The sequence below is a fragment of the Plectropomus leopardus genome, chromosome 2, assembly GCF_026936395.1.
Source record: "Plectropomus leopardus strain MGB_pleo_1.0 chromosome 2, ASM2693639v1, whole genome shotgun sequence".
Taxonomy (NCBI): Eukaryota; Metazoa; Chordata; class Actinopteri; order Perciformes; family Serranidae; genus Plectropomus; species Plectropomus leopardus.
In genome coordinates, this window is record NC_142177.1 from 21,650,840 (window position 1) to 21,676,034 (window position 25,195).

General features: G+C 37.4%; 3 protein-coding genes across 7 annotated transcripts; 2 read left to right on the top strand and 1 right to left on the bottom strand.

Annotated features, from left to right (window-relative positions):
* Positions 1-223: 223 nt before the first annotated feature.
* Positions 224-1,880, bottom strand: h1m (linker histone H1M). The gene is made up of 5 exons (XM_042498245.2): positions 1,737-1,880; positions 1,348-1,604; positions 1,181-1,277; positions 1,056-1,105; positions 224-546 (listed from the first exon to the last, which is right to left on the bottom strand). Exons 1-5 carry the CDS (start codon positions 1,819-1,821, stop codon positions 289-291), a joined length of 747 nt encoding a protein of 248 aa, XP_042354179.2. The 5' UTR covers positions 1,822-1,880; the 3' UTR covers positions 224-288.
* Positions 1,881-2,029: 149 nt separating this feature from the next.
* Positions 2,030-16,652, top strand: LOC121955060 (uncharacterized). The gene is made up of 26 exons (XM_088088344.1): positions 2,030-2,222; positions 3,756-3,782; positions 5,079-5,147; positions 5,254-5,315; positions 6,277-6,378; positions 7,327-7,345; positions 7,905-7,936; positions 8,037-8,074; positions 8,174-8,228; positions 8,513-9,199; positions 9,550-9,576; positions 9,759-10,055; positions 10,214-10,525; positions 11,338-11,397; positions 11,488-11,541; positions 11,698-11,757; positions 11,834-11,890; positions 12,004-12,111; positions 12,197-12,277; positions 12,699-12,791; positions 13,208-13,226; positions 14,130-14,149; positions 14,261-14,301; positions 14,456-14,522; positions 14,613-14,653; positions 14,754-16,652. Exons 10-26 carry the CDS (start codon positions 9,166-9,168, stop codon positions 14,841-14,843), a joined length of 1,461 nt encoding a protein of 486 aa, XP_087944470.1. The 5' UTR covers positions 2,030-2,222; positions 3,756-3,782; positions 5,079-5,147; positions 5,254-5,315; positions 6,277-6,378; positions 7,327-7,345; positions 7,905-7,936; positions 8,037-8,074; positions 8,174-8,228; positions 8,513-9,165; the 3' UTR covers positions 14,844-16,652.
* Positions 16,653-16,904: 252 nt separating this feature from the next.
* On the top strand, positions 16,905-23,285 carry LOC121952328 (uncharacterized). 5 transcript variants are annotated; one of them, XM_088088334.1, is made up of 14 exons: positions 16,905-17,031; positions 17,278-17,304; positions 17,455-17,736; positions 17,862-18,158; positions 18,662-18,973; positions 19,254-19,313; positions 19,414-19,467; positions 19,575-19,637; positions 19,802-19,849; positions 19,936-19,986; positions 20,198-20,296; positions 22,476-22,519; positions 22,601-22,742; positions 22,848-23,285. In XM_088088334.1, exons 1-13 carry the CDS (start codon positions 16,998-17,000, stop codon positions 22,691-22,693), a joined length of 1,464 nt encoding a protein of 487 aa, XP_087944460.1. In that variant the 5' UTR covers positions 16,905-16,997; the 3' UTR covers positions 22,694-22,742; positions 22,848-23,285. The 5 variants fall into 5 exon arrangements, 4 of the variants coding, with proteins under 4 accessions (XP_087944460.1, XP_042354882.2, XP_087944461.1 ...); XM_042498948.2 differs by having other exon boundaries at positions 22,601-23,285; XM_088088335.1 differs by having other exon boundaries at positions 22,479-22,519; positions 22,601-23,285.
* Positions 23,286-25,195: the final 1,910 nt, after the last annotated feature.

The following is a 25,195-nucleotide window of genomic DNA, read 5'->3' on the forward strand; positions in this document are numbered from 1 at the left end:
AGCACTCTGTTTTACATTCAGTAAAGAGTTTGTGTTTTAACAATATTTTTGGACCATATGAATAAATTTACCTTTGTAACAAATATACAAGTATTATTGATTGTGAAATACGTTGTTGCTGCTCGTTGCTGTTGTCAAACTCTAAAAGGGCTTGAAGCCCCAGTGTACAGTGACAGATGTAGGACAGGCATCATTCAAATACAGAAACTAAGTACACAAGAGCTTCAAAAATTAAAGATTTTAATTGCAAAACAAATCAGCATAAAAAAAAACAGTCAATTTTTAAATTTACTCTGCAGTCTTCTTCCCTCGTTTCCCTGTTGCTTTAGCAGCAGGGGCGTCACCGTCTGCTTTAGCAGTCTTGCTCTGAGATGCCTTTCCTGCCTTTGCCTCCTTGGTAGTCTTTGCAGCTTTAGTTTTGGCTGCATCAGAGGCTTCCTCACTGTCCTTTTCTGCAGCTTTTTTAGCTTTTGGCTTCTTTGCTGGAGCAGCCTTTGAGGTGGCAGGCTTCTCTTCTTTCTTGGACTTTTTGGGGGGCTTTGAGTCCTTAAAAATAAAAAGAAAAACATGCTGTGGAAAGAATTTCAGTGATGATACAAGGTCATAAGTTCAAGCAGCTTTAACCCCCCCTTTTTTAAATGAATATTTTCCATATTAATTCATTTTTCTTCTTTGTTCCTACTGAACTGTTAAAAAAAACAAAACAAAAAAAACAAAACCAAAACAGTAGCCTAGTAGAGCATGTATGCTCAGCCTACCCAAAAAGGTGGAACAAAAGATTCCAGTACATTTCAAACAGCTTTATGTCCCAGAGTTTTCCTTGATGCCTCAAAAGCCACTTTCTAATTCTCATGTCTGCATGAGTAAATTATGGTGAAAAAAAGCTAGCTAGTCTTGGGCAGAAAATGACCAAAAATATTGCCCATCTTCAAGAAAAAACAAACAAACAAAAAAAACAACATGTAAATGAAATAAAAACATTGTCACTCCAGGTCAATTTATTCCCAGAATCCAGCGGATGTGAACTTCCATCTCACAGCAGATCGTTGACTCACCTCTTGTGACTTGGCCTCTTTATTGGCAGGATCTTTCTTCTTTGTGGCACCTTAAAGAAGTAACATGCTTTAAAAATAGACACCTCTCAATGTGGCTTATAGTCACTTTGTATTTTTATTCATACCTGCTTTTTTGGGCTTCTTGGCTGCTTGGGGAGCTTCTTGCACATTTGGATCCACGTTCTCAGACTTTGGCTTGGTCTCCTTGACTTTTGGTGCAAGCTTAAAGAGGACAAAAACATCCGATGAATAACACTATTTTAACTGCTTGGCTGAAGCTGTAGACTCTTACCCTAAATTTCCCAATTGCGCCCGTGGTGACATTAGAGTTTGCAGGCCGCACCAACGTGCCAGTTTCGATTCCTTTCTTCAGGGCTCTTCGGACCAAATGCTTCAGCCTCACCAAATCCACGGAGGGGTATTTCTGTTTAATATAGTTTTGTATAGCTTGTGATGAAACACCTTTGCGCGAGTCCAACTCCTTAAGTGCTTCTTTCACCATAATCGCGGTGGAAGGATGAGTTGAGAGTTTACGCAGCGCCGCAGCATCTGGAAAACAAACGTACACACGTATGTTGCTCATATTTATACATTTGTGGGAAAAGATTGATAGGTTTGACGTTGTTAGTTACGGGGTTCAAAAGTCACATCGGTCTGTATTATAATATAAAACGATCAGACCTGACTTTTTCTCCTCTGCCGGGGCGTCACTGGAGGAGGGCGCAGGCGGATCAGCAGCGTCTGCTGCGGGCTTTTTAGGAGGCATTACTGAGAACTCAATTTAAAAATAAAAACAAGACACAAAAAGCAGCACGTCACGTTAACTCTAAAAGTAAACTAGTTAGAATACATCTCCGCCTCAGCGTCTCCGTCTTTAAGCTGCTGCTTCCGGTAACATGAGGGCAGGTGAATCACATCAGGGACAGGTGCAGCCAATCACGTGATTAAAGCCAGCAGGGATCGCGCGAGAGTCCAAACGCTGTTTTGCAATATTTTAGAGAAATGTCTCTCATTTTGAAAAATATATGGACGGTGGAAAAAGTGCAAAATCCTACTTCAACGATTTGGGTTAAAATGTATTAAAACTTTATTTTTTTTAAAAGTTTTTTGAAAAGAAATAATCAGGTGTATGGTGCTTAAGCCTAGGTCTCTAGGTCTCACTTTCAGGTATGTTTTTTTATTCTTATCAGATGTCTAGCAGCTGCATGTGAGTAGTCTGTGGCCTTTTTGTTATTTCTGTAGCCTCTGTTGTGGCTTTAGTGTTCTTATGTTACCAGCTTTATACGCTGACTGTAGATTAAAATGTCTGCTATGTGACCCTGCAGTAGACTAACCGCTGTATCGAAAACAGGCTATAAATTCAGCAATGGCAGGCCCTCTATATGCTGCCATAAAAGTGACTGACCTGCAGCAAATGTCAGATGACTTTGAGTTGTATTTATTTTGATGATTAATTTGATGAGTGCTAAAGTTGTCTGTAATTAATGGGTCACTTACTCCGTGCCATACAAGTTTATTAAAGACAACATTTCGATCCTGCTTGGATCTTTGTCAGGTCCAACTTTTTTCCCTCATAAAAGTCTTTTGAAAGCCTTGCACCTACACGATGTGCGTATCCTTTTTTCAACTTGTAATTAATGGGTCACCATCATGGATGGATTGCTGAATGGACCTGCTGGATGCACATAAAGGGGCCAAAAGTGTCAGGGGTTACTCTCTGGCCTTAACTTGCAAAATGTCACAGAAATGAACACAAAGAGATGCAAATCTACCACAAGGAGACAGAAAAATAATTTGACCTGCCAGTCTTTACTGTTTACATGTCTTTCCCACTGGCACTACACATTATTAGCCTTGTAATTCTAAACAATGTGTTACTGAGAAACCATAAAATAACTCCATCCTGTTATCTCTCTACACTCGGCAGCCCACACTCTAAGATCAACATGTATAATACTGGAGGCTTAAGAAACATTAACAAAGACAGTCATGTTTCTGTGGCTAATCTGATAGTATAAATAAATCCTGATGCTTGCTGTAGTTTTTCTGCTAAAAAAGACATGTCTGACAGAGACAAACATACATAGTCTTCGGACGATTACGATAGTCTTAGTTTTCAGCATCATCATGGCTGAACATCTGCTGTTGATCATCCTCGCATGTGAGTTCAGTCTCTTATTCTTGTTAAAAGAGCACATTTTCTTTTGCAGCATCACATTAAGGTTAAATGTTAGCCCTTACATTTAATCTAATCACCAGAATAAATGTTAGAATTGTAAATTTTTGCAAACCATGGATAGGCTATCTGACATTTTTCTGTTTCATATGTGGCAAATATGTTCAAACGTTGTGTTTTTTATGTTTTAACAAGACAGTGGTAAACTTGTTGTTATATTTAGGGATAAAAGTCACTTAGGGTAAAGAAAAGATCATGTTATGGCTTAAAATACCTGTTTTTCTCTCCACAAACACTACTTGAAATGCCCAGATGTCTCACTAAAAACACCCTGTTGGATAGGTATTACATGTATGTGGTTTGCAGAAATGTAAAATACCAGCACTTTTTTTCTGGTGACCAGTTTCTGTTAATATAGACTGGATGTTATGAGATGTTTTAAACACTTTGCATTTTATTAGAGTTACTGATAATTTATTGTTGCATTTATTTCTGTTGCTAATACATTGTTTTTTTCCCAACAGATTCCTTTTATGAGATCAAAGTACAAGGTCAGTCCCTGCTATGTTAAAATTATTTTTCACAGTCAACCTTATTGTTATCATCATATGAGAAATCTATTTTAGTCGGCTATTAATTTGACAGACACATGCACATAAAACATTCAATATATTTTGTGTATCATGTGCAATTAAGTATTAACACAACATTTATTTAGATATAAGAAGACATAAACCAGGAATATCGTCCTTTCTGGTATTTTGGGAAAGCACACAACTGGTGCTGGTGATTGTCACACACCATATTTAAAAAAAGAAATTACATCGAAAGAATTATACTTTCACATGGAAATAAATAAATAATAGTGACACACAAAAGTGATGCATCTATTTTATTCCTTCCATTTAAATACTTAATGTACGTTTTTGTCTACAAATCATAGTTTTTATTTATTATGTGTATGTTTTTTGTCATATTTATTTATTTAAGCTGACCGCAATCAATAAAAAGCAACAATTAAACAAATACATTTGTTATAATTTATAATATAGAATAATAATAAGCTCTCTGGCTCTAGAATTGGGAACCTCTTGACTGCTGTGACCTCTGACCTTAATGACTTGAAACGTTCCTCTCTGCAGTTATACATTAATTTAAAATCCACTATGTGTAGAATTTGAAAATACTTAACTCTGGAGCTCCCAAGTGGTGGCATCAAAAAGTGCACAAGGGCCGACAGTAAGTCCTTACAGACAGATCGAGAAAGAAGAGCTGAAAGCAACATGAGGACAGTATCAGTTTTCAAAATGACAGTCTCATTTTTCCACAAACAAAAAGTCTGTGCCTTGAGAATCATTTCCAGAATGTTATTATCACATAGAATCTGAAACACAGTGGCTTTGAATAAGATGAACAATGCAAGCACTGAAAAAACAGCACAACTGCTCCTTACTAACTCTAGTATAATAATTGAATTAAAATGCCTTGAAAGTATTAGAACCATTTAAATGATTGGGCAAATGATTTGTCTCTGTAATACAAATCTCTGTAATAAAGTTCTTGGTGCAAATCATTCTTTTTGCAGATTTTCAAGATTCAAGATTTGTTTTATTATCATTTCTCTGAGTATACACAGAATTTAAAAAAAACAAACATTTCTCACCAGCTGCTTTCAGTACATTTAGAAAAACCCAGTCATAAATATTCTAAAAACTATCAGTACAATAAAACTAACAATATCAAATTCCTAAGATAAAAACTATACACACATATCAGAGCCAACAAAGCCAGCATAATATTCTGAATTATTATTGAAGGCAAATGAAGCATGTTTCAAACTGTCACAGCTCTGGTAGACAACATGGGAGTGTCTAAGGCTGAACATGGAGATGGAGTGGGTGCCATCATGACCTCAGGTAGGCTGTGCTTTATGTCTAAAGAGCAATCCACAGTCTTATAAATAGATAAATAAATGTGGATAAATAAATGTACACATGCATATTTTTTCTCCTGGTTTACAAGGTATGACAGTCAGCAGTCCTGGTGCTTTCACTTCTGTCCTCCTGCAATACGAGGTGATTACTGTGAGTACGCTGCATTTCAGTATCTCAGTGTTTTTTATGACTTACTGTCAATGACAGATGTGGTGGAAGGCATTATGTTTTCAGATTGTCTGTCAAATTTGGCACAAGCATCCACTATGATTCAAGGATGAATTGGTTGGATAGATTTTGGTGGCCAGCGGTCAATATTACCTTGCATCCTTCCCATTCGTGTCAACATGATATCTCAGGAACACCTTCAGAGAATTTCTGAACTGATTTGATTTTGGTCGTTAAAAGTCAAAGGTCACTGTGACCTCACAAAACATGTTTTAGCTGTAAATCAAGAATTCATATGGTAATTGTGACAACATTTTAGCACAATTGTCTAACAGGATAAAAAGATGAAGTGATGACATTTTATATCCAAAAGGTCAAAGGTCAGTTTCACTGCAATATTACTTAATGCCAGATCTCAGGGACAGGAGGAGAGACATTTGGTCACATACTCAGTTAGTGACACAATTCTTGATTGTCCACCTTGAATCTGCTAATTGTAAAGAGATCCTCTGTGCTGGCGGGTAGAAGATGTATGTGAAGCGTCCATATTTTAGCACTGAAGCACTGTATACTGTCATGTCTGCAAATGACTGGACAGACATGGATGAGAGCTGTTATTGACTGGTTGACAGAGTAATAACAGGTAATTCTAGATTTTGTTTTCATTTATGTCATTATGCATCAAATCTGACTTGTCAATGGAAACTATGACACCAAGATTCTTGTTAAATTTGCAAAGCATGATTCATGATCTCCAGATGACAAAGCCTTGTCATTTTTTAGCTCTTTTATGCCCCCCTTACACATAAGATACTTGGCAGATTCCCCTGAAAGTAGCTGAAAATGTTCATGCTCTCAAGATGATAGGTTCCTTTGATTTTATGGATTATGTTTTCTCTTCTTGTTTTCTCAAACTGACACCTGTTTGATGGTTTCTCTTCAGACATGCAGGTATGGATGGTAGTAGTAGTTCTGACCGGGTGTGGATTATCAGTGGGCGTCATCTTGCTGGGAGCTGCAATTCTTTCTATCACAAAAAGCTCAGGTAATAATTATTTACCTCAAGAAAGTTGATTTGAGTGTCTAACAAAGGCCCAATAATCACATTTCAGACTGTAAAAACGCAAATGCACAAAAGACTGTTTGGATGGATGGACAGCACACCTTCTTTATTCTTATTATGAAACCCTAATGCACTTATGTTTTGAATATTTGATGTGGCTACACATTTCTTCAATTAAACGCAGCCATCAGTACAGTAGTAACACTACAGTTGTTTCTTGAAGTAAAGCATTAAACAGGGTTCTACATCCCAGGGATCCTGTGAATCCTTACAAAGTTTTAAAAGGCACTGAATTCATTAATCTAAAAATAAGGCCTTAATTGGTATTAAAATGTCTGAAATCAATCTGTCAAAATGTCTTAAAAATATTAAAAGATAAGATTTTGTTAATAGTTTTTTTCTGACATTGCGTTGTGAAATCTTGAAGTAATTAGTAATAAACAACTTTTAAATAATTAACGGAATGCCTATCACATTACCATCATGCAAATAAGGACTGAGGAACCAACAACACATTTACCAAATCCAATCAAATGACAAAACGTTTTTTTCACGGCAAACCAAATGGATACTTTTATGATAATATATGTTATGCACATGTTCCATTTTAGAGGGTTTCAACAGTTTTTCAGCATTTTAAGTAGATCCCCTAACTTTTCAACTTGATCAATGAAATTGTTTTTTATGTTATGATAAGCATTTGAACAAAATTATCAACTTTAACTTGACAAAATTAAAGTAACTGATGTGGACTCGACTCAGTTGGTCATACATTTAGTTGTGGGATTTAATTGTGGCAAAGTGGCATTAAAAAGTCTTTAAAAGTCTCAAATTTAACTCATCTTAGGCTGTAGGAACCTTGCATTTTATCAAAGTTTCTTCCCATAAATGATCACTGGTTGATTTTCTTTTTCTTTTTGCATTTTCTAGGAAAATGTATTTGCCTAAGGTGAGAAATCTTGTTTCTCAAATACTTGCTGGTATATTTGAGTGACATATTTTATATATTAATATTTACTTGTTCATCATCATGCAGCTAACATAGTGTCCGACATAAATCTCACATTTGCTCAGCACAACTGCAGTCTTCTTCTGGCAAACAGATGCCTTGCTCAAGGGCTGTTTAGATGTCAGAAAGGAAAGAGCTTGCTCACTTGGAGTCAAACACACTTTATTGCACAGGTTATTCAGCTGATTTAATGCAAAAGACTCATAACTGATGGCTGTAAACATATAGTTCGGCAACAGGTCCTTGCAAGTAAATTTTAAGTGATTCAGTGGAGCTGCAGCAGCAAATGGTGCTGATATGACAATATGAGCAGAGCAATCGTGGGAACTGTATAGTAGGTTAATGGCCACCTTATGCACTTATATGTATATGATTGTATTTCTGATCAGGTGATAGCCAATCAGTCTATCAGTGAACAATTGCATGTTGTATTCTTCTTCCCTCTGTGATAAAGACATGCTCTTTACATGCAACTTTTTTTTTGTTCTTTGTCTTTTAGGCTCAAAGCCAACATCAGCGGTAAATCTAAATGTATGCAACACTTAAATATATACATTTTATTCATATGTGCATGTTTTCTTTACTGTACACTTCATGTTATAATTTACTAAATGTGCTTTTTCTGTTTTAGCTGGGTGTGGATTTGTGAAAAGTCTCAAAAGTGGAGAGGTAATTCAAAATCTCTTGTATCCCTGTATTCAGTGATCATGGTGTCCTGGATAAGACCACTCTCACTGTTCCTTCCCTCCCTCTTTCTTTTTGATAAAGTACTTGCTGAGTGGTTATGATGAAACTTACAGTATCGCCTCTTATGAATTTATTGGTGAGCTGCTCTTCTCTTTTTACCAGTTCTACAGAATATGTTATACACATGATGGGGAAGAGGTTGAATCGTTAAACATCATATTTTTACTTTTTAAATATTTGTTAGTACTGTGATTTTACAATAAGATGAATAACTTACATTGTAACATTACATTTACTGATGTGTTTAAAATCTGGCAGTGCAGAAATGTAATGTATGCATTTGGTTGATCATGACGACTATAATGCAGGAAAAGACTTCAAAGTTACATCAAGTCATGTCTGTTTTATTCTCCTCTCTAGAGTGACAAATACAACTGCAGCACCTCAGAGGAACCAGCTGTGTCAGACCAGAGAGATAATGGGTGCAACACCAAAAATCTAAAATTATTAGGATTGGTGGGGTTAAGTCAAATTAAAGAGTGTTTTATGTTGCATGTTGGCCTTCTTGCAGAGCAATGATATACACTATAAATATTTTAGCTTATATTTTGGTGAAATTGATAGCTTTGTGCTCTTAGGTATGCCATTAAACATCTTAAAGTAAAAGGATTTTATTCTAGTCAGGGGAACTTTTTTTTAAACTAGCTTGCCTTTGAAACTGCTTCTCCCTGCATATTTGGTGTAAAATATTAGTAAATGCATAATTCTAGAAATATGAAGTGAAATGCATAGTTTGGTCTTTCATTTTCAGAACAAAATCAAATAACTGCATGCTTGCTTAGACCATGCAAAATGTGTACAGATGTGAGCACCTTTATGAAGTGTATTAAAATTAGCTGATGTGAAGTGTATGAAAGTACTTTTTTGTGGTCAGTTTGCTTGTGTGAGTCGTTTGATGCTTGCTGTGGTTTTTCTGAGAGCGAGTTCTGCAAAATGACACTTAAATTGAATTCTACGTAGTCAGATACACAAGTGTCTTCCATCTGGACAGTCTTTTAGTATTCAGCTTCATCATGGAGGGACACTTGCTGTTTGTCATCCTCATGTGTAAGTCAAACCTCCTGTTGATTTATACATAATTGATTTTTACAAACTAATGCAGGTTGACAGCACACACAACATTAACTTATGTTAGTCGTATCAGCATGTTATATCACACTTATGTTTTTGTCTTTATTATGGTTTGTGATTTTATGTTAAGTGTTTTCTTATTGCCTGTGTTGTCACTCTGCAATGTTAATTTGTAAACTTATCAACTGCAGCACAGAATTAATAACTGATTTTACCATCAGGACACATAAAATATATCTTGATCTTAACCTTTTATATTTTGTGGAAGATAGCAATGAATTACTGTTATGTCTGTTGATCTTGTTAACACATCACATTTTCAACAGATTCCTTTCAAAAGATTCAAGTACAAGGTCAGTCCGTGATCTATCATCTTACTTGTCCAGCTGTGTTATCACTGTATGGGGAGGTTATTACAGTCTCGTTTGTCTTTACTTCCTGTAGTAAATTACAAATTGTCATTCGGAATATTATCATATAAATGAAATTCTTGTATTTGAAATGACTTTCTGTATGTTTAAATCTACATTTTCAGCTCTTCCTCAACCTAAACTGGAAGTGAATTCAGCGATGATCACAGAGACAGACTCAGTCACACTGAACTGTCAGAGTCCATCGGATGTCCCTGTGTTTCAGTGTTATTTCTACACTGTGAGGCAGGACTCTACCAAAATCTTCTCATGTATGAAGACACTGACAGGGAGTGAGCTGCTAACGATGGCAAAGCAGAGTTCACCTGCTGAGATTAAAGTGAAATGTTTCTACACTGTAAAGTATGAAGCGGTAAATAGTCCATCTCCACACAGTGAAGCATCCTCCATCACCATACACAGTGAGTGACTTCTCTTTCATATTTTCATATTTCACATTATTGCAAGATAAACCAATGACTTGGTGTCAGTGACTTGTTTGAAACGCAGCTAATCTGCTACAACATACCTGATTACAGTATGGCACAATGTGTTAAATTACTTTTTTTTTTTTTTTTAGGACCGAAACCACAGATGAGTGCTCAACATTATGATGGTGACACCATTGTCTTTACCTGCTCTTTCCCTCCATCTGCTAATCTTGATACAAGATGTAACCTGTACTTTGGAGAAGCAAGTAGTCCAGTTATGACAGAAAACATCTGGATGAAAATGAGCTCAAAGAATCGGTGGTTCTGTCAGTTTACTGTCAAAATTGATGATTTTCTAAGACATCTACTTTTCCTTCAAAGAAGAGATGCCAGCTGTGATTATAGTGTGGGAACTGGACCCAACTCTCTGTCTCTTCGCAGTGATAGATACAGCCTCACTGGTAAGTCTAGTAAGACATGAACACATATCCTACAATGACTTTATATGAGACACTGCACTTGAACATAATTGATTGTGATAAAGTGAGTTTCCACTGAATGTGTAAATTCAGGCTAACATCACAAAGTAAGTCTCTGCTCAAGTTTGTCTTCCATTGCATGTAATTTGAATAGTTTGAACCGCGACATCAGAATCAGACACATTGGATAAGTTCAGTTTGACTTGTATTTGCTCCTATGATTAAACCTTCATATCAGTTTTATGTGTTTCAGATTGTGAGTCTTTATTTTAAAAAAGGATTATATAAAAAAAAAAGACTGCTTGTTTTGAGGACTGTAATGTCTTAATGGAGGCTAGTGTCAGTGTGCACTGAACAGACACAGAGCCCTTAAATAGCACTTACAAGCCGCTCATGTCTTGCGTTTGATGTGGATTCCCAGTAAGAGTTTACAGCAACGGGTTCGGGCATTTTCATTCTCTGGGCATCTTTCATTTTGGTGCCCCGTCTTGTAGAAATGTGGAGCAAAAGTCAGGGTTCACAAAGTTATTTGGATAAGTCCTCCGTGATCCATGAATGTCTTTACAACATTTCATGGCAATAAACCAAATATTTCAGTCTGGGTCAAAGTGGTGGACTGATGGACCTATTGATATCATCACCAGAGCAGGCACGGCTAAACAGAACACGTTGGTGGTTTAAACTTCTCATTTTTTTGTGCTTACATCATTGCACAAAAAGAAATAGCGCATTTGATCAATTATTTGTACATGCATAAAATTGACAGGCACAAATGTCCTCTCAATTTACTGTAGATATTGTGGAAAAAGAAAGAAGCATGGCCTCCAGAAGATCATTTTCTACTATCACCTCAGGTGAGGCCATGTTTTCATCTAAAAGAAATCCAGAACATCGTCACACTTTACTTAAATGAAAGACTTAATTTTTTATGCATTATTCATCAGATTTGACTGAGAGCAGGCCTGGTGCTTCCACAGCTCGTGTGAAATCAGTAACAGGTAACAAAAACATAGATGTGTTATATGTTACATTAGTTGATCACAAGTTGTGTTTCTTTAATTGCTGCCTGCTGAAGTGAATGCAAATGTACCCTGCCCCACACAGCTGTCCGCACATGAAGCAAACAGGTTCAAATACATCTTTTTTTATTGTAGATCTTGTGAAAAAGGAGTCACGCATGACACAGTCTCTGCAGATTTCCACTATGACCACAGGTGGGACATGTCGTACATTTAAGTGTAAACCCCAAACAAAATCAAATAATACCGTGACAAGTTTTTTATTCACCAGGTCAAACCAAGAGACTCCATGTTTCCACTCCTGTACCTCCTACCAAAGAAAAGTCAGGTAAAAAAAAATTACAGATATTTAAAGTGTGACTTTAATTAACAACAAATCATATGTGTATTATGGCATATGTGAGTATTGTGACTAATTTCAAATTTTTCTCCATTCACCAGGAGTCATTGTTACTAGATCAAAAAACAGTGGTAGTTTTACCTCTACCTCCAGAACACCAGTACAACCGGAGTCAGGTGACACAAATACTCAAAAAGTTTTCATCATAGGTGAGGCTCTTGTGAGTGTATCATGAATGCACAAATGCATTTTTCTAAATGTTTTTAATTATTTACATCTTTCAATTTATTACAGTAGGTCAGACACTTCATACGCCCAGCACTGATTCTAGCTTGTTCCCTGCAACCCCAACAAATCCAGGATCAGGAGCATCAGGTGAACAAAAAGCATGCAATTACTTACACACACACACACACACACACACATTCCTTACCATTCCATACCAGGCAATTTCACACATTTCGTAACTAGTTAGAGTAAGCTACGCAAACATGTTGTTTTTGCAAATGATGAGCAAGACCTATGATCTAATGTTAAAAATCTTAATTTTATCTCACATCTTGTGGGTTTGATCACTGTGTCTTGCTCCACACTCTACAGTGTTACAGTGAAATAACCTGTTTTGTGATTATGACCCTGCATTCAATGATTCATTATTCTCATTACTTCATTTAAATGTTACATTTATAGCAGTTGAAAAGAAATAGCTCAAGCTTCATGTATTTTTTAAAAAATTGTATACCATACACTAGAAGTCAGAAGTAAAACTGACTCTTGTTGGTACCTCCCAAAACAGAAACATGGAAGTGGAAACTGGTGGTAGCTGTGGCTTGTTTTGGAGGCGTTATCTTACTGGGACTGGCACTTCTCTGTACCAAAAGAAGAACTGGTGAGAACTTGATTTATGTGTCCAGTAAAGCCTCAATGTATTGTATGAAGTAAATGCATAATTGTATTGTATGTATGTAATGTATTGTATGTATTCCTACCTTAGAGAGTTAATGCAACCTGAATAAACACATACAGGAATATACATCAATAAAATAATGTGAAATAAGACATAGGGAGCAGGTTAGTGTGGAGGAAGCAAATGGTGTTGGCATGAGCCATACTGATAAAAATATGCATCAGCTTATAATGTTTGCTGTATACACCTGCATGAATATGATTGGATGTTACTACCCACACAGCTTTAAATGAGCCAGTAATATCAAATCATATCAAAAACAGCCCAATCTGCACAACTTCAGTGCTCTGCCTCAACTAATGCTGTGCTCATCTCTCTTTGTTTATTGCATTTTTCAGAAAGATGTTTAAAGAACAGGTAAGACATGTATATATGATTTAATTTTTTTTTTACCTTTTCAGCAAAAGCTAACTGAGGTATTTTTTATACAGAAGTTTGTCATATTCACTACAAGTATCTGCCTAGAGTAGCCACTGCAGTGTGACTTCAGTTGTTGAATCAATGGCCCTGTTTACACATGGTGTTAATGTGCTTTTGGTGAACCGATCACAAGTGAACAGCGATAAATGCATGTATATTAGACCACCAAGACGCACTTTGATCCGATCATTCAAAACACTTGCTGAGGTGGTCTGGGATGCATTTCATCACATATCTTTTGCAGTATAAATGCTAAAATCCTGATGCGTTCTGAGCATCAGTGCAGGATGTTGTATTTGTTTTGGTGACAGCACACTAATACTCCATAGCTTTCCCATTTTAAGAAGGGTTGGACCAAGTGTTGGGTGATCATCCACTGCTTTTCCCTATAGAAGGGGACGTGTTGAATTCTGCTGACAGTGATATCTCCAACTGTACTGACACAAACACTAACATGATAAGTGAGTACGCTACAGAGCAGCTCATTGAAAAAGAGTTGAGAGAGTTCATATAACCTCCCCAATAAAACCTAGGTTTTAAAGCAGTGGGCACATTGGTCTGCTTGTAGGAAGAGCAGTATTTCCGTCTGGATTTATTGTCTTATAATGCATTGTGTTTCTAGATGTTTTTTTAAAATGTCTAATCTTTTTTTTAATTACAAAAAGTTGTACATTTTACAGCACAGGATATTATTCTGAGGACAATTCTTCACTTTGTTTACAGCAGGAAAATCAAAAAATAAAGTGCATATGAACTAATGTCATAGTGATACAGACACACCCTGCTGTGTAACAGCTGTTAAGTGATGTCTCATTTCTAATTATTTTTTGTTCTTTACAGGACACAGGCCAATGTCACTGGTAACGTACAAGTTAAGTAGTCAGGCAACATCACTGTATTAATATTCATACAGTATACAGCATATATATGGTGTTCTAGTGTACTGAAGTGTGTTTTACCTTCTGTTGCAGATTACTTAATGGACATAAAAAATAATGACCATGGAGGATCGGTAATTAAAACTACTTCTTGCTCTGTCAGATGTAACATTCCCACCGCCCAAAAATGATAAAACATTAAAGAAGCAAGGCTCCTCAAGCTAAATTTATGTGTAGTTATTAATGAATTCCTCTCACTTCATCTCCCCTGTTTTTCTTTATCTTTAGATACCAGCAGGTGATAATAAAATCTACAGTGTGATCACCTCAATACCTGCTGCTGACTGTCCTCCTGGTGAGCTGCTTTTTCTTTATATCTAGCTCAATGCAGTGCCAAATGCCAAACTTGACCTAAAGCAATCATCTTATTGTGTTATTGTCGCAGGCTCTGAGAAACTGAACAAGCAAGAGTCTCAAAATGAGGATGTAAGTGAGACATGAAGCACAATATTGAATGTTTGTAACATAGATGATATAGATGCTATTAACTTAAAGGGCTCGTACTGTTGGTGTCTTCTTTCTATAGCCGGATGTTTACCACGTGTACTCCGTCTCTGAGGATCCACCTCCATCAGCCCTGAGGGACATGGTTTACAGCACCCTGCAGGCATACTGAAAAACAAAATTTTACTGCACAGAGAAACAGAAAAAAGAAAGCCCAGAGAACTGTCTTTAAACCATGTGTTTTTTATTTGTCTTTTATGGTGGATCTTATAATTTAATAGTTGGGAAACTGATGTGTATAGAATTGCCCATTAGTTGAAGAGTGCCACAAGGCATTGTCCTGGGCCCCTTCTTTTTTTTCTGACACAAAAACAACCAGGTCACATTTCTCATGCACACAGTTTCGTTATTTTGAAAGAAACAAGAAATATTTGTTAATCAGTCAAATACATTATAAATCTGATTGTCGGACAAAAAAAAGGCAAGGTGAGGAATGTTGCTGTAGAACAGCATAAGCTTCCAAACAATGTGTGCTAGATAGAACATGGACATCATCATATATTTTACTTTTTAATTAATTGATATTTATATCTCAAACTATGTCATTTAACAGTAAGACAACCATTAGTTTTCTTTTTCTGTGCTTATTTTTGGCTTTTTTTTCTGGGATTATTTCACAAGTTAGCTACACATGTTAGCTGTTAGAAAGCAAACAGATGGAGATGGAGACAGTTTTGCTAGCGAAGTTAAACAAGTGATTAGGCTGAATGGCTATGGCAATGCTGCGTGTCTGCAGTCTAGCTCACCTCCTGCCGGACAGTTAGGTGGCCAGCATTTGGTCTTTGGTGGTCTTTATGTAGGTCCCATGCTGATTATACTGAGCGTGCAGACCAGAAGGGAACTAAATGTAAATGTAAATCTTAAATGAATTTCCTTTATGGGGTAACCTTTGAGCAAAATTATGACTTATGACTGTGTAGTGTTTCCCTTTTTCTAAGAGTTAGTGAGTAATTGAAAATTATAGGTCTATTTGTTGTCTGACTGTCTTTAATCCAAATGAAAAGATCACAGTGCCACATATGACATTTGTCTTTGGTTAATTAAGGATTGATGCACATTTGATGGCCGCACAAAACACTCTCATTGCCCTCCATCAGTATGCATACTATAGGGAAAGTCAACATGATTGGTTCCCATGTCTTTTTGCTGAAGCACAATCCTGTTCAAAGATCGTGAATGTTTTGTTAGGAGCAGTCTGTCTCTTTCAAGTTATCCTCCCAAAATATAAGGTAAAACCTCACTACAGCATTAGCGTACTCTAGATATGAGAAGTAAAATGCTGTTGTTATATTATAGATAATTGCATGTTTGTGTTTGTTGTGACGCAAAGCTACTGTCTATATATCTTCATGTGACAAAAATATGTATAAGATTTGTATCTGTATTTGGTTCATAACAGAAGTGGTCGTGGTTTCTATGTAGATTGGTTTAAACTTCCAGCTTCCTTTGCCAGCAAAATTATATGATATTTTAACCATGTAAGTGAATTAATCAAAGCATACACAAACATGTTTATTTGGAAATATAAGTATAAAAGAAGAGGGGGTAAATGCAGAAATAGATGAATATGCTTTTTTATATTTAAAGAAGGTTGTGTATGTGATGGGAGGAGGTCCAGATAAAAAAAAGTTTGTTTGAAAACTATATTTATATATTTTTTAACTATTGACAAAAATCTGAAAAGTTTCCTTGGCTCATTTGCATGCACTTTTGAGACCGTCCCTAACTCAGTTTGTTATTCTAATGTCCCCTGTAAAGTTTAGCGCAGAACGCCTGATATTACTGCTAGAATTCAGATGTTGTTCATGTCTCTTAGGAGTGCATTATCTGTGTATATCTGAATAATGTATTTGTATTCATTCACAGTTGCTGTAAAAGTAACTCTTTTAGTAAAAACTTAAGTGTTTTATCTGAAGTCTAACTGAAGCTGTTTTTAATTTTGCATAAGTCAGCACTAGTCCTACCAGTTTAGGCTCTTTTAGTGAAGACATGAGTAAAACAAATACGAAAGACCATATGTGATTAAAAACTCTTCTGAAGCAGCTGAACACTGTGGTGGGTACAATCTAAATATACAGCAGGACGTGAACCTTATATGATGTCAAGTCTGTGTGTTTCTGTGGCCTTTCTGTCAGTGTGATTCGCGTCTGATACTTGCTGTGGTTTACCTGACAGTAAGTTCTGCAAAATGATGGCTTTGTATGTCAAAGTCTGTGACGCACAAGTGTAGTCTCGAAAGGATTCTTCCACATTATTCAGCTTGATCATGGCTCAACACCTGCTGATAGTCGTCCTCATGTGTAAGTAAAAACTTCTTGTTTGTTATTAGAACTATTTAAAATGTAGGCAGTTACACAACAATACAGGTATATTTTATTTGCAAGCATCAGATTAATATGTATTGTCAGCCCGTTACATATTGATATCAGTATGTTTTGTTACACTTTTTATTAAAGTTAAGAGAAATACAACATTGGCATTAAGACTTTACTAGTTACTTTTACATCTGTTTCACTTGTTCTTTCTTTCAATTTCTTTTCAAACAGATTCATTTTCTGAGACGAAAGCACAAGGTCAGTTTCTCTTAATTAGACAAGTTTATACATAGTTTGGCTGAGCAGCACTTTTTGTCTGTTGTCTATTTTGTACATTAAATAACTGTTGCTCATTAGGAATGTTCTTAGCGTAACATTATATAAATAACGTGTATGTCTAATTTTCAGCTCTTCTTCCACCTAAACTGACAGTGACTCCAGCGGTGATCACAGAAACTGAAACGGTCATGTTGAACTGTCAGACTCCACCATCTCTCTCTTTGTCTCAGTGTTATTTTCGCACTGAAAGAGGAAAACCTGTCAAAAGGTTCTCTTGTCTAAAGACATTGACAGGGACTGAGCTGCTGGAGATGACACGTCAGAGTTCACCTGCTCAGGTCAAAGTGACATGTTTTTACCTTTACGTGTCTCAATCTCCTGAAAGTGACATGTCCTCCATCATTATTCGAAGTGAGTGAACACCGCTGCTGTGGACAGATGAATTATGTCTTGCTAACATCATAAATTTCTTATTACAATGATTTTAAGTAAAATCAATTTCAATCATTTAATCCAACATATACTTATATTTTCAGCATCTCTTCCACCTACACTGACAGTGTATCCGGCGGTGATCAACGACACAGACTCAGTCACTCTGAACTGTCAGACTCCATCAACTGTTTCTGTGTCTCAGTGTCATTTCTACACTTTGAGTGGAAAAGCTGCCAGAGAGCTACCATGTCTGAAGACACTGACAGCGACTGAGCTGCTGAAGACGGCACATCTGAGTTCACCTGCTGAGGTTCAATTGACGTGTTTTTACAACGTAATGGTTGGAGGGTTTTATTATCCATCTCCACACAGTGGCACATCCTCCATCACCATACACAGTGAGTGACTGCTTCTCTCATCTACTACCAGCGTTATATCTGGATACAGTATCAGTCCAAGAAAAGTTGGTGGTGGAATATTTTAGTTTTGAATTTTTTTTAGGTTTTACGGACAAAATAAAGAGAGAAATACAGATTGATCACCTTTTATTTATGTATTTATTCACTTATTTGTATTAAAATACCACCTGTGGGTGAAGCTGATACAGATTTTTCCCCCTACATGTTTGAAATATATCAAATCAAATAAAATTATGTTAATAAATCTACTTTTTTTGTTAGAGTATTTGTATTCTGAGCGATGACATATTTGATTAAATATCATACTGATCATATTTCAAACTTAGATCAGATGACACACAGAATTATTTTTGCCAGACATGATGTGTGCAGTGCTGGATTTTTGTTTAAAGTCAGCAATGTTTGAAATCACAGACTCATATGAAATTGTACCTGACTGTACAAGAGCGCTTTATATTTAATACCTTTTAATCTTTTTATAGGTCATAAACCAGAGATGAGTCGAGAATATTTTCCTGGGGACTCTGTTGTCTTCGTTTGCATTCCGCCTGGATTTGCGAATGAAAACACTAGATGTAACTTGTACTTTGGAGAAGCAACTCATCCAGAGCTAACAAGAAAAACAATGAAGGAAATGAGCTCCAAGAATCAATGGTTCTGCCACTTTACTCTTAAAATGAATGAATTGCTGAGAAGTCTTCGTACAGTTCAACAAAGTGATGCCAGCTGTGATTACAGTTTGGGAAGTGACCCCAACTCTTTGTCCCCTCGCAGTGATCGATACAGTCTGACTGGTAAGATGTGAATACACGTGCTACACTTATACAACATGTGCACTGAAATAGATTTATTAATAAAGTGTATTCTGACTGTGTAAAATTAGATAAATACCATAAAATAATTATGGCATGAATCATCACATGAACATATAAAGCATACCTATGCATTCACATGGTCACAATTGCATTTGAAAAAGAGTCTGTTTTCTTGTCTCTAGTTTTGTGAAAATAACTACTTAAGTAGTTTTCCTGACACTTTATTGACAAGTACCAAATTCATCTTCTTTTATTGTAGATATTGTGGAAAAAGAGCCACACGTGACGCCAGCTATGCCAACACTAATGATGACCACAGGTAAAACATGTCATACATTTAAACAGAAATCCAGATCATTGTCAGAAACCACTTACCATATTTGTTATTTTAAAAGTTTAAAAAGTTTTTTTTTCCACAGATCTGACTGTTAGCAGCCCTCGTGCTTTCACTACTGGACCTCCCGTGACATCAGGTAACAGATTTTAAGATAGGGAGGCCTACTGAGTGTGAATGAATTAAAAAATGACGTGTTTCTGAGTGTTATTATTATTTTAAAATGTGTTTTTCTTCATTCATCAGGGTGGACTGTTACTACACCACACAGCACTGGTAGTTTTTCTACTTCAGTAAAAACAGAATCAGGTAATGTAATTCTTTAAATTTTCAAAGATTCACCCTAATACTTCAATCTTCTCTTAAATATACTCTTGCTTAATATCCATAATGGGAAAATGTTCATAAAAAGTAATTATCTTGTTATCAGTGCACGCTGAAGTGATGTTCACTGATTGGTTACTCACACACAGACACCAGTATGACTCTTATGACCCCAGAATCTAGTGATGGAACAACAGGTACACTAAGGATTTTTATTATTGCATGAAAATGCCACCATGCATCACTGTGGATGTTTTAAAAACATCTGTGACTGTGCACTTAGGGTCGAGTGTTAGCACGACTGACGCTGCAACCCCTCAGAGAATAGCTTTAGGTGAGTATGTGTTATTATGTTATGTACAATTATTTACTATTTGAAATCAATGATTAAATTATCTTTGCAACCTAATTACCTTTTAATGCACTTTGGTGTGCACTTTTATTGGTGGTTGAAAAACTGTTGTTAGCACAGGACTGTCTTCCTGCTTTTGCTTAATGTGAGAAGTGAGACTTACTGGGTCATGGCCTCTGTTGTTTCTAAGCAGAAACGATATGGAGATCTGTCGCAGTTGTGACTGGTTGTGGAATAATTATGGGTGTCATCTTGCTGGTTTCTGCGGTTCTCTGCAACAAAAAAAGAACAGGTGAGAAATGTTGACGTGCTTGTCTCAGAAAGTCAGAATCAGTTTTTTATATTGCTGCTCTTGTTCTTTAACTGTTTTAAAAAGTTTGTCTCTGATTACTAAAAGTAAGTTGGCTCTATAACTTATATTTTCACAATCATTGCATTTCAAGATTTGCTATGTTTGAGATGATTTAACAACTACTTGATATCAGCACCAAAAAAAAAGCTACTTCTTTAGTACGTAACACTCAAAGAATTTGCCATTTATAGCAAATGGTTATCAATAACATTTAGCAAAAAAAGGATTGCTCTTTAAAGGAGGGTCTCAAAGAACCCAAAGGCATTAAACTTAAGTTAAAACAACAACACCAAGAATTTTGCACAAGAGAAAATGGTTTGTGAAAGCAGCAGCAGCAAACATCATTGGCATAAATTAAATATAGGGAAATATGAGTAAGTGTCAGGTTATAACAGCCAGACAGCTGATAGCTAGACAGCTGGTGGAGGAGCTGTTAACAGTGAAGCATGAATGATACAGATGAAAGGTGTCAGCTAATGGAGGTGCAGCTTTAGTGCTCTCTCTGAACTCATACTATTTTTCATTTAGGTTAACACTGACCACACAGTTGTGCTAAACAAACACTCTTGCTGGGTTCCTTGAATGTTTTTGCAGTTTCCCAGTAACAGAGTGCAGTGCAGCTTCACATTTGTTCAGTTTATTAGAGCTCATGTAGTTCACTGCTACTAAAATATCAGCCAGGAAATCACCAGCTTATGGTAACCAAACACACAAGCCCTGCAGCTCAAACATAAATAAAAATCTAGCGCTTGTGGGAAACCACTGCTGCACTGAAACAAAAATAACCTCCCTTGCTCAGGTCTAAGACTCTTTTTCACATGAGCAAAATATTGAATGACAAGAGATGATACTGTGAAGAAGTGTTCGGTTTCAAGAATCTCTCACTACATTCTCCATAAACACCAATCAGCCAAAAACATTAAAATCACAAGTAAAGTGAATAACACTGATCATTTTGTTACAATACAATGTTCTTGGAAAACTTCAGATCTTAGCATTCATGTGGATATCACTTAACATGCAGCACACATTTAAACACTGTTGCAGACAAAGCACACCCCCTCATGGCAACACCTGGTCGCTTCACCATGTGGCCAGCCCATTCTCACTCCAAACTCGTCACATAAGTCCGCTATGTCAGTACTTTCGGTGTAAAAGCGTGACACCAAAAGCCACCTCATCATAAAACCAGAATGTGGCTGGATGGCGTCAGATGAGAATGTGCTTAGATAGAACCGGTGTCGTTGTTATTATATGTCGTACGATGGTTGGACTGCACTGGGCGCGACTACATGCAATGCGCACGGGTAGCATCACTTGAGGACGTGGCCAGACAGAACCGGTTGTGATTACATGAAACACTGAGGGACAGCGTCAAATAATAATGCTGCCAGTAACAACATCATATAAGGTGTGTGATAGATAGATAAGATAGATAAGAGGGAAGGTGGATAAGGCCCACAAACAACTGACTTTCATGCAGGAGTCCAGAGTTTACTTCCTGTGTAAGTTTGTGGTTTTTTTTCTACACCTTACCATGTGCCTCTTTTGCCTAAACCTAACCTTCTGTGACTTTGTTGCCCAATCATAACCATCATGATGGTCCCCTTCGTTGCCATGTGCTGCTGTGTAAACATAAGGTACGTTCCGTGTGATCCCACCATGTGGATTGTTGACATCATGGTAACGGCGTCTCGGCACATAAACATCTGAAGCAGAAGGATACCTAAAATGTCATCAGCAGATGCAGAGGGTCACTGACAGAGAGGCACCATGTGATTAGTTGGGGTGAGAAAATGTTGACCTGATTGAAGTGTAGCTTATGTGTATCACTGGCAGCGCCCTCTAACACACAAGTCTTGTCCAAGTCCCACAGTAGCCAATTAATCACGCTGCACCCTTTACATTCTCGTTAGGACAGTGAAGTGTGGTTGAGTGGGCTTTTACTGCTTTAAGAGTGTACCTTCATCAGAAATGTGCCCACAGGACAACAGACCAGCTTTATCAGTTACATCGGTTGCCTTGGGCAACTGGTCACAAAGACCAGGTGCATGCACAACCCAGTGACACTGGGTATGTGTGAATACAGTTATCTTACTCTGTGTGTCTTTCTCACTAGCAGGTCCTGTGGGAGTGAAAAGGCAAGAACCTCAAAATGAGACTGTAAGTCTGACAGGTCAATATTAAATACATTTTACATACATATATTAATAGATGTCACAGTTGGATCCTTTCTCTTCCCAGAATGACTTAAACCATTTGTACTCCACCATTGCTGAGGAGCCAGCCGCATCAGACCTGAAGGGTGTAACGTACAGCACAGTGCAGTCACACTGAAACTGTTTCATATGTAATAGAGGAAGAGAAGCAGACAGCCAAAATAACTGTAACTGAAATCTAAACCTTGTTTTTGAAGTTGACTTGTATAATCCAGAATAAGGATACTGTAATGTCATTCATTTATTCATTCATAACCGCTTGTCCTCGTAAGGGTCGCGGAGGTGCTGAAGCCAATCCCAGCTGTCATCGGGTGGAAGGCGGGGTACACCCTGGACAGGTCGCCAGACTATCACAGGGCAATACTGTAATGTGTTTTCCTTAAACTTTTAACAGACCTTTCCAAGTTTTACAACTAGATCCAATTTTCAAGTTGAGGTTTATGATGTACAAAGCACAGCATGGGTGCCAAACTGCCTTTTAATTGTATTTAATTGTATTGTAATTGAAGATCAAGATTTAAAAATGTATTTAGTTTTACTCTTATATTTTATGACTAAAGCAAACTTTTACTCAACTCCTGTTTGTAATTTTTGTTTTCAAATGTGTTTTCTGTTAAATGTTGATCATATTTTTGTGTAACTGGATATATTTTTTCCTGAGACTTCTGTGACTATGCATTATGAATAAATGTACGTGAATATACACGTTACCACTATGCTGTATGTCTATGTTTTAGCCCACATCCTCTCATTATTATCATGAAGTTTTAAAGTTCAGACTTCTGAGCTCAGGGCTCTTAGAAGAAACAGTTGCTTGGTTTGCAAGCTATCTTAGTAATCGGTCTCAATGCATTTGGTATGATGGTCTATGCGCTGATATTATATCTGTCTACAAGGGTGTGCCGCAGGGTTCTGTTTCAGGTCTGCTTTTATTTACTATTCATGTGAATAATCTAGGTCAAAATGTGTTAACTGCTGCTTATATTTTTATGCTGATGACACTGTTGTATACTTCTGTGTGGCAACTCTTGTACACATTGTTGAATACTTGCAAAATTCTTTTGTCGTTGTCCAAAATACACTGCATAAGCTAAAACTTGTTCTCAATGCGGATAAGACCAAGTTTATGTTGTTTACCAACTCAAAGACTAGGTCATAAAATGTTCCTGTGGTGGTCACTGTGGATGGAAAGGTGATTGTTAACTCTTACAAATACCTGAGTATTTGATTTATGACTCTACAATTCTACAAACACTTTTATCCAAAGCGACAACACAAGCAAGAATTTAGACTTAAGGAAAAAACCCTTATTAAGTGCAAAAAGTGCTTCAGGTGTGATTGGTCACAGGTATTGCTGTCTAGTGGCAGAAGAAGTGCCCCCCCCCCCTTTTTTTTTTTTGGAAACCAAAGTAATAACCAGTAGTGATCTCAGCATCTGAGATTCAACAATCTCAGTATCACTACTTACGATGACAATCAACATACAACATCACAGGGGTTTGGACCTTCTGACTTAATTTACCCCAAAGGGCAAAGAAGAGAAGAGTCAGGTTAAGTGCCTAGGTGTTCTCGGAACAATTGAGTTTTCAATTGTCTCTTAAAAGTAGAAAGGGACTCAGCAGAACGCACAGAGTTTGGAAGTTTGTTCCACCATTTGGGAACAACAGAAGAGAAGAGTCTGGCTAGAGATTTAGAGCCGTGCTGGGCTGGAAGCACCAGGCGTCTTTCGCATGCAGAGCGTAGTGGGCGAGAAGGAGAGTAGACCTGCATCAGGGATTCCAGGTAGGCTGGAGCAGTTCTTGTGACTGTTTTGTAAACCAAGAGAAGTGCTTTGAATTTGATTCTGGCTGCCACTGGAAGCCAGTGAAGAGAAATTAGCAGCGGGGTGACATGTGCTCTTTTGGGCTGGTTGAAGACCAGACATGCTGCTGCATTCTGGATCATCTGAAGAGGTTTGAATGAGCATACAGGGAGGCCTGCCAGAAGAGAGTTGCAGTAGTCAATGCGTGAGATCACAAGAGCCTGAACCAGAAGCTGTGTGGCCTGTTGGGTCAGGAAGGGTCTGATCTTCCTGATGTTGTAGAGGGCATAACGACAAGACCGAGAAACTGAGGCCACATGAACCTTAAAGGTCAGCTGGTCATCAATCATGACACCCAGGTTTCTGGCTGAGTTTGTGGGCACAAGTAGGCTCGAGTCTAGTTGGACACTGATCCGAGGCTGAACAGATGGACAAGCTGGAAAGACCATGAGTTCGGTCTTAGACAGATTTAGCTGAAGGTCTTGTTCCTTCATCCATGTGGAGATATCAGCCAGACACGCTGATATCCGAGCTGAGACCGTTCTGTCATCAGGTGGAAAGGAGAGGAAGAGCTGAGTGTCATCAGCATAGCAGTGGTAGGAGAAACCATGGGAGTGGATCACTGCACCGAGTGAGGTGGTGTACAGAGAGAAGAGTAGGGGACCAAGCACCGACCCCTGAGGAACCCCTTTCGATAGGCCATGTGACCTAGACACCTCTCCTCGCCATGACACTCTGAAGGATCTGCCTGTGAGGTAGGACTTGAACCACCATAGGACAGAACCTGAGATGCCGAGCTCAGAGAGTGTGGAGAGGAGG

Bases quoted from the DNA above. Each gene is read 5' to 3' on its own strand.
- h1m (XM_042498245.2), bottom strand. From the start codon at position 1,821: ATGCCTCCTAAAAAGCCCGCAGCAGACGCTGCTGATCCGCCTGCGCCC. The intron at 1,278-1,347 runs GTAAGAGTCTAC...GTCCTCTTTAAG, and splicing joins GCGCAATTGGGAAATTTAGG to CTTGCACCAAAAGTCAAGGA. The intron at 1,106-1,180 runs GTATGAATAAAA...TACTTCTTTAAG, and splicing joins CAAGAAGCCCAAAAAAGCAG to GTGCCACAAAGAAGAAAGAT.
- LOC121952328 (XM_042498948.2), top strand. From the start codon at position 16,998: ATGGCTCAACACCTGCTGATAGTCGTCCTCATGT. The intron at 17,305-17,454 runs GTCAGTTTCTCT...TCTAATTTTCAG, and splicing joins TTCTGAGACGAAAGCACAAG to CTCTTCTTCCACCTAAACTG. The intron at 22,520-22,600 runs GTAAGTCTGACA...TTCTCTTCCCAG, and splicing joins AAGAACCTCAAAATGAGACT to AATGACTTAAACCATTTGTA.
- LOC121955060 (XM_088088344.1), top strand. From the start codon at position 9,166: ATGGAGGGACACTTGCTGTTTGTCATCCTCATGT. The intron at 10,056-10,213 runs GTGAGTGACTTC...TTTTTTTTTTAG, and splicing joins ATCCTCCATCACCATACACA to GACCGAAACCACAGATGAGT. The intron at 11,891-12,003 runs GTAAAAAAAAAT...TCCATTCACCAG, and splicing joins TCCTACCAAAGAAAAGTCAG to GAGTCATTGTTACTAGATCA.